The sequence below is a fragment of the Haliotis rufescens genome, unplaced genomic scaffold (assembly GCF_023055435.1).
Source record: "Haliotis rufescens isolate VD_foot unplaced genomic scaffold, xgHalRufe1.0.p SCAF_1, whole genome shotgun sequence".
Classification (NCBI taxonomy): domain Eukaryota; kingdom Metazoa; phylum Mollusca; class Gastropoda; order Lepetellida; family Haliotidae; genus Haliotis; species Haliotis rufescens.
In genome coordinates this window covers 82,132,412-82,145,859 of record NW_025963779.1, presented here as the reverse complement: position 1 = coordinate 82,145,859, position 13,448 = coordinate 82,132,412, and the positions used below count along the sequence as shown (strand labels likewise).

At 41.0% G+C, this 13,448-nt stretch overlaps 1 protein-coding gene and 1 non-coding gene across 3 annotated transcripts in view; one reads left to right on the top strand and one right to left on the bottom strand.

Moving 5' to 3' along the window:
* LOC124136897 (long-chain-fatty-acid--CoA ligase ACSBG2-like) overlaps nt 1–5,382 on the top strand; it is a 58,761-nt gene extending 53,379 nt beyond the window's left edge. For both annotated transcript variants that reach the window (XM_046502937.2, XM_046502932.2), the window contains 4 exons: nt 31–181; nt 725–864; nt 1,916–2,162; nt 2,930–5,382. In XM_046502937.2, the coding sequence (XP_046358893.2) occupies nt 31–181; nt 725–864; nt 1,916–2,162; nt 2,930–3,009 (618 nt within the window). In that variant the 3' untranslated portion in view covers nt 3,010–5,382. The remainder of the gene's footprint in view (nt 1–30; nt 182–724; nt 865–1,915; nt 2,163–2,929) is intronic.
* A 2,053-nt stretch (nt 5,383–7,435) lies between these two features.
* On the bottom strand, nt 7,436–7,507 carry Trnae-uuc. The gene has a single exon. It is a non-coding gene; the product is annotated as a tRNA-Glu (tRNA).
* Nucleotides 7,508–13,448: the final 5,941 nt, after the last annotated feature.

Below are 13,448 nucleotides of genomic sequence, written 5' to 3'. Positions count from 1 at the left end.
GTCCTAAAGCCTGCCATGATGTTTCCTCAGATCTGCATGTATGGCCGCCATGTGCTGATGGGCTACCTGGAGAACGAAGAGAAAACCAAGGAGACTATGGATGAAGAGGGCTGGCTACACAGCGGAGACATCGGGAAGAAGGATAAAGATGGCTTCCTCTTCATCACCGGGAGAATCAAAGGTACACATGCATGACATGTCTGATGAAGATTTTACCCAGAGTGTTGGAAATCTCTCAGCAAATGATGATCGATCATGTCTAAGACCCAGGCAAATGACTTATAGTTATCAAGCATGGTTCTTATTGCTTAGAACTTGTCTTCAGCAACCCTTGCTTGTCATGAGAGGCAACTAACGGGATCCGGTGGTCAGGGTCGCTGACTTGGTTGATACATGTCATCGTATTCCACTTGTGTGGATCGATGCTCATGATGTCAATCACTAGATTGCCTGGTCCAATTTTATTATTTACAGACCAGCATCATATAGCTGGAATATAACTGAGTGCAGAGTAAAACAAACAAACAAAATATATGTTCATATTAATAAAAATCTGACGGCAATCATCAGCTGTTGCATAATAATTGACCATAATCTATGCAATCATGACTGAGGAAACTGATACTGCATGAAGCCTGCAAGTCTCACCCTACAGTAGAGGCGGAAGTCCTGGAGTTGTCTTGTATTTTGGTTCAGCATTGTAGTGATGTACGTATTGTTCCAGAAATAATCATCACAGCAGGAGGCGAGAACATTGCACCTGTGCCCATCGAGGACGCGGTGAAGGAGTGTATCCCGGCCATTAGCAACTGTATGTTGATAGGAGACAAGAAAAAGTTCCTCGCTATGCTGATTACTCTCAAGGTGAAAGCACTCTACATGCACTCAGGGGAGGGTACTCCAGTCACTCAGTGATATACTTGGGAAGCATGGTCTTTGTTAGGAAGAATACTAGGCCTGGGACAAGCCCATACTTACTATTTGGGTACGCGACACCCTATCACCCTAACTTCCCGAAGGTACCCACTGTAGATGAAAGAGTTGGGTACAAAATGTCCGATTGGGTATCATTTTACCAGAGCTGTGGCCTAAAATTAGTTAGAAACATGTATAAACCAATGTGGTCGTGCATCTTAGTTGACTGAAGTTTTTTCTTTATTCAAACGTATAAATGTCAGAAGGAATGTGTGCATAGTCAGAAAGAAATGAGAACATTAGTGACTTGTAGTGTAGCCATGGAGGTGTAGTGAAAGTTTGTCATTAGGCGATATATCACGTGACTAACCATAGGTCCGGGTAGTCCTGTGTGCCCGGGTCCTAATCAGAGCCATCCTGAGTACCCGAGTTACCCGTCCCAGCCCTAAAGAATACCTGCACACAAGGTCGGATACTCCAGTTGCTTGGTGATAAACCCGGGAAGCATGGTCTTTGCTGGAAAGAATACCTGCACCCTGAGTGAGAAGGACCAAACTGTTGGATGAAGCAGTGATGATATGATAGGACGTAACATTTATCAATTGAGCAATCTCATTGAAATCAGATTGTACTTCTATACGATACCTCCTTGGTTAAGGTCTGAAGACACCTCCATAAAAGATCGCATCAGGTGAACCCCGAGCACACTTTCACTGCCCAATCTAAAAATGAAGGCTGCATGAGTTACTGAGCCAATCAGATGACAGCTCTCTAAAACAATTTGGCTTCATTTATTTACTCAGAAATTTCAATTTTAACAAAAGAAAACCCAGGCATGACACAAATATGCCTTCGATGGTACTTCCTTCCCCATGTAGACTCCATTGTGCTGAAAGACAGGGTGGCCCCAATGTAATGGGGCAGTCCTCATTATGTCCATACGGGTAAGGTCACTCAAGAACCCTACTAGAAAAGTTAACTTTCACCCCTCTCTCCACAGACGGAGGTTGACCCAGACACCCTGGAGCCTCTGAACCAACTGACCTCTCCAGCCATGGAGTGGTGTAGGGCGGAAGGGAGCACAGCAACCACTGTCAGTGACATCCTCGACCGACCGGACACGGCAGTCCTCAAGGCCATCCAGGCAGGCATCGACAAGGCCAACAGCAGGGCTGTTTCCAGAGCAGCCAAAATCCAGAAATGGTCCATCCTACCTAAAGACTTCTCGATACCCGGAGGAGAGTTAGGTAAGCATGAGTAGGTCAGGGTTATTACAGGATAGGCGACTGAATGGATTGGGTTGTCTGTCTCTGTGACTCTGTATTACGTGACTCTGTATTACGTGTCTGAGTTGGGTATCTATGTTAAGCTGCAGTATGGTATCTCAGTAGGATAGTACTATAAACACACAAACACACAAACACACACATATATAAGTGCAGTAATTGAACGTGACGTTAAACCCATTTCACCTCACCTCATGTACGAGGGACGTATTCCGAATCTCCATGGCAAGTGGATGCATTTATGACTGTGCGTCAGTGTAATCCTTCTAGCATAGGCCAACCAGGCAACGCACCATTATATAGAGATTGTAGGAATGAGTGAATTTGGTTTAACTCTGCTTATTAATAGTATTCCAGATATATCACGACGTGTTAGCGTAATGTGGGAGGAAAGCCCAAAGTGATGCAGTTCTCAGACATTTACCACTTCGGTGAAATCCATAAGCGTGGGAATGATGCTGACAAACCTAGAAACATTATCAGAGCAAACCGGTATTCGAACCCACAATCATAGGTTGCTGGAGTGCCTAAGGGATGCAACTCTACACAGAATTGCAGTGCCTTAGACAACTTGGCCACCGGTGCCAAGAGATTGGAGGAAACAATAAACATAGCATTGGTTTTATCATATGGCCTGGGCATATGTGTCTTTATGTGAAAGTTAATGCCATTTGCATACAAACCATTTCAACCAAATTACTCATACGGATGTGATTTTCTTTCTACAGGTCCGACCATGAAACTTCGCCGTCCAATTGTCGCAAAGATGTATCTAAAAACAATAGATGCTTTCTATGCAGAGAAATAATACCACTTCAAAACATCTGTCCTGTGCAATTGACTCCCACCAGAATGAACAAATAACAGTGCAAGTGATCAAGCCATGACACCATCATGTGTATAGGAGTACGTTAAGGCCATTTACACTCGGATCTTCAGCAACAGCAAGCATACTGTCCTACATAACAGCTGAAGAAGAAAAAATGCCTGACTAAGGTGCAGAAGTTCGGATGAGTAGAAGGAAGAGTGTTAATGATACTGTCACAGGGCATTGAAGACTGCAGACCATTCCACTCTCACGTGGAGCTGGCATTGTTAATCAGGATTAATTACCATAATTATCCACTCTTTCTTTTTAATACAGTCTCTAGAATCATCCACACTCACGCGTGTTCTGATGGAGAAGTAATTTGTCTACACGTAGCATGTGACATCTCTTAAGACAGCCAGCCTGAGTAAATGCAGTTTCATCACATCCTTACATATCACGTCCTAAACTCTACCATTTTGTTTATGCCCGATACCGTTTTTTGACATTTACAGACTTGAATGTTGTTTCACAAAATCAAATAAAAATCATACGCAAACTGATCTTGCACTATAAACGTTTTACGGATTAATATAAAAAAAACCTAGCTTCTAAAAATCAGACATGTTTACTACTCAAAACATGTTAAAGAACACCCACAATTGGAAGGCTGTGTGATGCAATACCCACCAGCCATGAGAGATTATCTATAGTCGCAGGAAAATAAATTGGGTGATCTTTAACTTCTTTTGAGTAGCATATATTAGATGTTAGAGCTTTCACTGTTGTGGACTACAGTGTATGAATGGTATGCTGGGGAACAGCTGTTCCGAATCCCATCATGCATCCCAACAAATCAGTGGATCACACATATCGCAGTCAGTCCATCGTTAGCAGACACTCCAAGCTTAAGCAGGATTCTAAAATGTGAACCTTGTTATTGTTTGAGGATTCCATTGTTTTGTTTTTGTTTGACTATTCAGTTGATGTTCGCTCATCATTTCTGTACGAGTGATAATCAAATGCAAAGGTTTTTGTATTGAGTGAATTGTCAAACTGTTTCGTTAGTGGTTGTACAAGACATTTCCAAACAAGGGCACAATTTGTTCATCGTTATAATGACCATAAATAGTTGTCCCGTTTCATTATGTTCAATATCAGCCCATTATTCCTGTCACGCTGAATTCTATAGATCTGCACTGTTAAACAAAGAAACATATCCAAGTATAGGCCTGTCATGTCAAGGTCAACTGTCTTGGCCAACATATAGTTTAATCAAACTATGAACTTTTATCATATTTAGTCATCAAAGTTTTAAGAAAACAACTAAAAACCTATTTACAAACAAATTTATGGAATAGATTATATTGATATCTCCCCAATATATTTTGTACAATGAAAATATGGAAATTAAAAATTATTCATGTATGAAAATACAGTTGTCAACAACACTCATTGTATTAAACATTTTCCTTGTATATGAAACACATTGTACGTGATGAGTTTGAAAGTCGTTGGGGACTGAATTATTTGTGCATAATATGTGCGTGGCTGAATTATTTTTAGATTGATTTTTTATTCTTTTTTGTACATTTGATTGAGTAAAATCAAAATCAGTTTATAAGGATTTATTTGGAGATTGACTGGGGTCTTTGTTGTTTAAATTTTAGTATGAATATGGTTTATATTTTGTTGCTTGTTGAATTACAATATACAGAGAAAGAAGCTACTGCTTTGCACAATACAATATTTTTGGTATTGTCCATTTCTGGTGTCGCTGTTGTGATATTGTGGGAATGTTGCTAAAAGAAGCGAAACCGAACTCACTCACTTGTGGTGTTGCAGTTTATTCTGCCAAATGTGATGATGGCAGAGAGGAAGGTATCACATCCTCACAGATAGACTCGCTAACAATTGATCAATCAATATTAAATTCAGCTAAATAAGAATGTTTCTCCAAATTATTGATATTTCATCAATAATTTGTTATTCTACGAAGAAGTGTGAACAGTTTGTGTTATTGATTGAAGGGGACACAATTTGTACTGCAATAATTTTTATCATCATTTGAATCTCAGGCAGTACTCTGGACTAATTATTATGATTGTTGCGATTTATGAGAATAGAATTATAAATATGAAGTGTTCACGAACATCATCCCATTGCATTCCAGTCTAGCTTCTCATCAGGAAGTAATATCTTGAATATTTTGTATGTGCATAATCTCATATTCTCAGTATATATATAATTTAGAGAATATGGTATAACTTTATTTACACAAAGCTCATTATTGACCACATTGTATAAACAGTAGGGATTAGTCTGATGATGTTTGAATTTTTGTTGTTGAATAATAAACTGCAGTATGACTAACGAGTATATTGTCTTTTGTTTGTGAGAACAGCTTAGTCGGCCTTGCATTGATTTGCCTTGATTGTTTACGAAAGCTATCTCCCTTTTCTTCCAAATATGTTTCAAATTACCGGTATTTTCCAGCAATTAGGTAACATGCTTTCAAAATTATGAATTTTGAAATCTCTTGGATCTTTTGCCATTGTTAGGTGCAACATTATTTTCTTCAATTTGTTTTTATTTTATTAAGCTAGGTCACATTATGTGGCCAACCTTTCATTCCTTTAAGAAGTATCTGGTACTATTGTACTAGTCCCAACAGGGATACCAGCCTGCAGCACTGGGGACCTCTTCTGACCTGGAATTGCCACCGGGAGACCAGCCTGCGGCACAGGGGACCTCTTCTAACCTGGAATTGCCACCGGGAGACCAGCCTGCGGCACAGGGGACCTCTTCTGACCTGGATTGCCACCGGGAGACCAGCCTGCGGCACTGGGGACCTCTTCTGACCTGGAATTGCCACCGGGAGACCAGCCTGCGGCACTGGGGACCTCTTCTGACCTGGAATTGCCACCGGGAGACCAGCCTGCGGCACAGGGGACCTCTTCTGACCTGGAATTGCCACCGGGAGACCAGCCTGCGGCACTGGGGACCTCTTCTGACCTGGAATTGCCACCGGGAGACCAGCCTGCGGCACAGGGGACCTCTTCTGACCTGGAATTGCCACCGGGAGACCAGCCTGCGGCACAGGGGACCTCTTCTGACCTGGAATTGCCACCGGGAGAAAAACATGGGGCACTGGAGACCCTCTTGGCAAATTAAACGTTATACGCACCAACAAAAGAAACGCAAAATGAAAGAAATCAGAATTGAACACAAAGTAATTTGGTTGTCCATTGTTACAGTCACTAAGATGCAGCTAAGGCAAATTGAAGATCACAAATGTGCAGTTTTGCCAAACTATCCATATGCAGGGTTTTCGTTGACCTGTCCTTTTTATCTGGCCAACTGCACAGCTGCCAACACATACAGTAGATCATGTGACACAATAGACCAGGACATCTACATCAAGGTGCGTTACCCTTGGCGAGGGACCACGACAGCCTCTACAGCATCTGCCATACAAGGTTTGTGAAAGATATCGGCCAAGATGGTGAGGCAGGACCAAGCTGGTTCACGTTCAGGCAATTCAGCTGCACAAGGGCTCTGAGATGGAATTCTGCAGCCACACACCACTCCTGTTATGATAACTGATAATGTCAGACGTGCAGGTCAGATTTTAACCCCATCTAGCATACATAGGTGTTGGATAGACGGGCGTGACAATGTCAACCACATCCAGAGACTGGCACTGGCACTGGCACTACAGGAGAAGTCGGGTAGTTCTTGACTCCCAAGGTGGACTCTCACCTACTAACTGTATATACCCGAAATTTTGATATCAGTGTCAACTGTGGTGGTGCGTGTCACACATGAACATTCAACTGCTTTCCGTGGATCATTTAAGTCAATCCATCAAATGTCATTAAAAAAGTACATTTGTGTGTATCTTTCTGGGGGAGTTTATTAATATCACAATCGCATTGGATATTGTCATGATTTTACATATTTTGATTTGGATTTATAAGTCTTTAAATGCTTTTGACTATTTATTTGTGTAATATTTCAATAAACCTGAATAACAAAATAATGAGTGAGTGAGTGAGTTGGGTTCAACGCCACTTTTAACTGTATTCCAGTTATATCAAGGCGTATCACCTTAATGTGGGAGAAAAGCCCGAGGTGATGCAGGTCTAAGATGTTTACCACTTCGGAGAAACCAATCAGCACGGTTTTGGTGCTGACAATCCTAGAAACACTATCGGGGTGAACTGGGATTCGAACCCATAAACAAGCAAAATAATGATCATTGTAACAGTACATTATCTTCACATCCATTCTGTTTTGGCGTCTAATAAACAAATGCATGAATTATTTATATATAAAAGTTACTCAATTGAAAGTGATAGTAAGTACACGGTCTTGGATAATTTAGACTTATTAAAGTTTTTTTTTACAAAATGTAAAAAGTATGTTCCATTGCCGGGAATCGAACCCGGGCCGCCTGGGTGAAAGCCAGGAATCCTAACCACTAGACCACAATGGAAGCTGATATAAGTGAGGCAAATCAATGATCATAAATTAAAATGCATTCTTTTGTTTCCGTATACACACGATGTTGTTGGTAAACTTTGAGAAAACATATCAAATAACTAATGACCTCCATCTCGATTACTGTAACTAGAAATTAATGTAAACTACCTATTTAGACCTTATAGCCAATAGTCCGTTATCTCACCTGGTCACTCACTTCGGTAGGCCGATATCGTAAATGTTCAAACTTCAGTATGTTTTACTGTTAGTAGTCCGTAATTACTAGCAAAGCCCTTGAACACTCAGTATGTGTATTTTGTGTTAGGGTCCGGGCATCATGTATTTATTCAAAACGTTTTCGATCAAATCATAAAATAGCGCACCTTTTATGAAAGGGAGTTAACTCTTTCAACATAATCTAACCGAGTTAGTTCAAACCTCGACCAACACAAAGTAAGATCGAGCCTCGTGAACAGAAACGTTTATTTTATTCCATATCGTTTCAACAGGAACATTCATATGCCGTTTACAACAGATCAACTGTATAAGTGAATTTTGTAAAAAATGGGGACTGTCTCTCAATATGAACAAATCAAAGATAATCATTTTTAGAAATGGTGGACGTTTAAGGAACTATGAAAATTTGACTTACAGAGAAGAAAAAATAGAGACTGTTTCATCTTATAAATATTTGGGACTATTTTTCACTCCTAAATTGCTATGGACAAAAGCAACGGCAACACTTGCACAATAAGCAGAAAAAGTATGTCATTATATCTATAAAATAAACTATCTATGTGGAGGATTACCAATCACTACTGCAATCAAGATGTTCGAATCCATGGTTTTACCAATATTAACATATGGCTCTGAAGTTTGGGGGTTTCCAATACCTACGAAACTATAGAGATGGTACAGACTAAATATTACAAACGGATTCTTAACCTACCAAATAATGCAAGCAATGACGCTGTTCTTGGTGAAACTGGAAGACAACGATTATATGTGTATTATATTAGTAAATGTATTAAATACTGGACAACATTAATCTCTATGAACACTGATCGTCTACCGAAGCAAACGTATTTAATGATGTACAAATTAGATGAAGCTGGCCGTATATCCTGGGCAACATATATAAAAGAAACCATTCTTTTCAAGTATGGATTTGGCTATGCCTGGATAATTCAAGATGTTGGAGATCCGCAAATATTAATTTTACAATTCAAACAACATATCGTGGAGTGTGGTCAACAACTTTGGATTGAAAACCTATCTCAAAAATCAAAACTTGAAACATATTTAACTTTCAAATCGGTATTAACAATAGAAATGTACCTTCAGGAAGTAAACAAGAAGATCTATAAAGAAACCCTAACAAGATTCCGATGCAGCTGCCATAAACTTATGATCGAAACTGGACGTCATACCAATAAAGAAAAAAACAAAAGATTTTGCCCACAATGTCAAAAATTGGACTTCAACTACGTTGAAAACGAATATCATTTCCTTCTTATTTGTACTTCATATTCAACATAACGTTTACATTTTATTGATACATATTTTCACACTTATCCATCCTATGAAAAATTTGTAAATCTTATGTCTTCTTAATGTAAATACACTATTACACAACTTGCTAAATATATCTACCACGCTTTTAGATTACGCGAGTCACTCATAATTCGCTGATGTATTATTTATGTATTATATTCTTTTCATGTATTTATGCATACACTTTATTGAGATCATGTATGTTCTATGGGCCTATGGCCTGAAACTTGGAGGAAATAAACTCTATACATATCCTGTTTATTATTTTGTAATCGGTTTTTAAATGTGGACAGGAAATTGTTATTTTCAAAGGTTTGTATGCCCAGTCAATATTCTGTTGAGATGAAGGAAATAATATGTGACCAAGAATTTCTTTAAAATTTAATGAAAATGTTATAATGAATTTAGATGGATACCATCAAATTTAAATCCAAAACAAAATGCAAACTAGTTACTCCTAATGTCCATATACCAGACAAGTCCAGAATGTTTAGTTACTAAAGTAACAATGATATTTATTTACTTTATATTTGAGCAGCACTTGTGAACATCTGGGTTAGAATTGGTCTTCCACAACCCATGCTTGTGGTAAGAGGCAACTAACAGGATCAGGCGGTTGCAGACTGTCTCCTGACTGCCGTCATATATACTGAACCACAAAAGAAACAAAACCCCAAGTAACATTGCATGAGAAGTGGTCATGTGTTATTTTTGTCAAAGTTTCTATAATCTGACATTACCTTGTCCGGAAAAATGAAATTTGATGACAATGGCAATAAAACCGATCGCCCAAACGCATCACGGCAACAGCCATGGTAACCCGATGCACGTGAGTTCCGTGCAAATTGAAATGCACATGCGTTCCCCCATTTCTTGACCTATAAAAATCCACCCACATTCGTTATTAAATTGCTACCACATGCCAAGATTGACTAGAAATCGGCGACACCAAGCCCTTGGACGATTGCAAGCTGGACAAACCGCCCGACAAGTAGCCAATGCAATTTAAGTCCACGTAAGGACCATATACAGGCTCCAGCAACGGTACCAGACCATCAACACTACAGATGACCGACCACATAGTGGAAGACTAAGGGTCACCACCCGACGTCTGGATCGTCAAGACCTTCAAGATCGCTTTGTTACTGCTGTGGAAACTGCTCGACAGACCCTGGGGACACACCAGCGACACATTAGTGCGGACACCGTGCGTTGACGATTGACGAGCAGACACATCCACTGTCACAGGCCACACCGAGGACCCATTCCGACACAACGTCATCGCCGGGACCGTCTTCAGTGGGCAACACAGCACCAGCGTTGGCGCCACCAGCAGTGGAGAAGAGTCCTCTTCTCAGACGAGAGCCGTTACTGTATCTCAACAGCAAATGGCAGAGAGTCTTGCGACGCTGCGGGGAACGTTATTCGGATGCTTATGTTGTTGAGAGAGACTCGTTGGGTTGTCCGAGAGTCATGGTGTGGGGTGGAATTGGTCTTGCACAGAGGGTCGGCCCTGTGGTCTTCCAGAACATCAGTCCAGGGAGAGGCAATGGTGTCACAGCAGCTCGGTACATTGATCAAGTCTTGAGACCACACGCCATACATCATTTGGCACGTCGCCGCAACCATGAGTTTCAGCATGATAACACCCGTGCCCACACCGAGCAAGAAACAAGAGACTTCCTCCAGCTGAATGGCATCAGAACCATGCAGTGGCCTGCCCTCAGTCCCGATTTAAATGCCATTGAGCACCTGTGGGACGAGATTCAAAGACGACTGAATGAGGTCCAACCAACTGCAGCTGAACTGCGTCAGGCGTTCCTCAGAGTGTGGGCTCAAGTGATTATGGCCTTCATCAACCACCTCATCCATTCCATGCATCGACGTTGCACGGCAGTCACCAATGCACATGGCGGACACACGAAATACTGACTTGTGATGCCATTTTCTCAGAGACTAGTGTTGTGTTTCACTTGAAGAACATTTGACACTTTATTTTCAACCTTGATGATCAGTTTTGCCAAGTTTCATCTGTTTAATGTGTCTCAAAGTATGTTTAGTGTTTGGAAAAAAACGGTTTCTCATATATCTATCCATGGTGACGTGTCTTTTGCGGTTAATTAATTAATCCTTTATAAATAATTGTTATCCCTACCACATTGTCATGTGTAGGTTCAGTCTATTTACAGACATGTGTCATGTGTAGGTTCAGTCTATTTACAGACATGTGTCATGTGTAGGTTCAGTCTATTACCAGACAGGTGTCATGTGTAGGTTCAGTCTATTAACAGACGTGTGTCATGTGTAGGTTCAGTCTATTTACAGACATGTGTCATGTGTAGGTTCAGTCTATTTACAGACATGTGTCATATGTAGGTTCAGTCTATTAACAGACATGTGTCATGTGTAGGTTCAGTCTATTAACAGACGTGTCATGTGTAGGTTCAGTCTATTAAGAGACGCGTGTCATGTGTAGGTTCAGTCTATTAACAGACGTGTGTCATGTGTAGGTTCAGTCTATTAACAGACGTGTGTCATGTGTAGGTTCAGTCTATTTACAGACATGTGTCATGTGTAGGTTCAGTCTATTTACAGACACGTGTCATGTGTAGGTTCAGTCTATTAACAGACGTGTGTCATGTGTAGGTTCAGTCTATTAACATACGTGTGTCATGTGTAGGTTCAGTCTATTTACAGACATGTGTCATGTGTAGGTTCAGTCTATTAACAGACGTGTCATGTGTAGGTTCAGTCTATTAACAGACATGTGTCATGTGTAGGTTCAGTCTATTAACAGACGTGTGTCATGTGTAGGTTCAGTCTATTAACAGACGTGTGTCATGTGTAGGTTCAGTCTATTTACAGACATGTGTCATGTGTAGGTTCAGTCTATTTACAGACACGTGTCATGTGTAGGTTCAGTCTATTAACAGACGTGTGTCATGTGTAGGTTCAGTCTATTAACATACGTGTGTCATGTGTAGGTTCAGTCTATTTACAGACATGTGTCATGTGTAGGTTCAGTCTATTAACAGACGTGTCATGTGTAGGTTCAGTCTATTAACAGACGTGTGTCATGTGTAGGTTCAGTCTATTAACAGACGTGTGTCATGTGTAGGTTCAGTCTATTAACAGACGTGTCATGTGTAGGTTCAGTCTATTACCAGACAGGTGTCATGTGTAGGTTCAGTCTGTTAAACAGTCAGGTGTCATGTGTAGGTTCAGTCTATTACCAGACAGGTGTCATGTGTAGGTTCAGTCTCTCACCAGGCAGGTGTCATGTGTAGGTTCAGGCTCTTACCAGTCAGGTGTCTTGTGTAGGTTCAGTCTATTACCAGGCAGGTGTCATGTGTAGGTTCAGTCTATTACCAGGCAGGTGTCATGTGTAGGTTCAGTCTATTACCAGGCAGGTGTCATGTGTAGGTTCAGTCTATTACCAGACAGGTGTCATGTGTAGGTTCAGTCAATTACCAGACAGGTGTCATGTGTAGGTTCAGTCTATTACCAGGCATGTGTCATGTGTAGGTTCAGTCTATTACCAGGCATGTGTCATGTGTTTGTTCAGTTTATTACCAGACAGGTGCCACGTGTAGGTTCAGTCTCTCACCAGGCAGGTGTCATGTGTAGGTTCAGGCTCTTACCTGTCAGGTGTCTTGTGTAGGTTCAGTCTATTACCAGGCAGGTGTCATGTGTAGGTTCAGTCTATTACCAGGCAGGTGTCATGTGTAGGTTCAGTCTATTACCAGGCAGGTGTCATGTGTAGGTTCAGTCTATTTACAGACATGTGTCATGTGTAGGTTCAGTCTATTAACAGACGTGTGTCATGTGTAGGTTCAGTCTATTTACAGACGTGTGTCATGTGTAGGTTCAGTCTATTTACAGACGTGTGTCATGTGTAGGTTCAGTCTATTAACAGACGTGTCATGTGTAGGTTCAGTCTATTACCAGGCAGGTGTCATGTGTAGGTTCAGTCTATTACCAGGCAGGTGTCATGTGTAGGTTCAGTCTATTACCAGACAGGTGTCAGTGTAGGTTCAGTCTATTACCAGTCAGGTGTCATGTGTAGGTTCAGTCTATTACCAGACAGGTGTCATGTGTAGGTTCAGTCTATTACCAGACAGGTGTCATGTGTAGGTTCAGTCTATTACCAGACAGGTGTCATGTGAAGGTTCAGTCTATTACCAGGCAGGTGTCATGTGTAGGTTCAGCCATTTACCAGTCAGATGTCATGTGAGGTTCAGTCTATTACCAGACAGGTGTCATGTGTAGGTTCAGTCTATTACCAGGCAGGTGTCATGTGTAGGTTCAGTCTATTACCAGGCAGGTATCATGTGTAGGTTCAGTCTATTACCAGACAGGTGTCATGTGTAGGTTCACTCTATAACCAGACAGGTGTCATG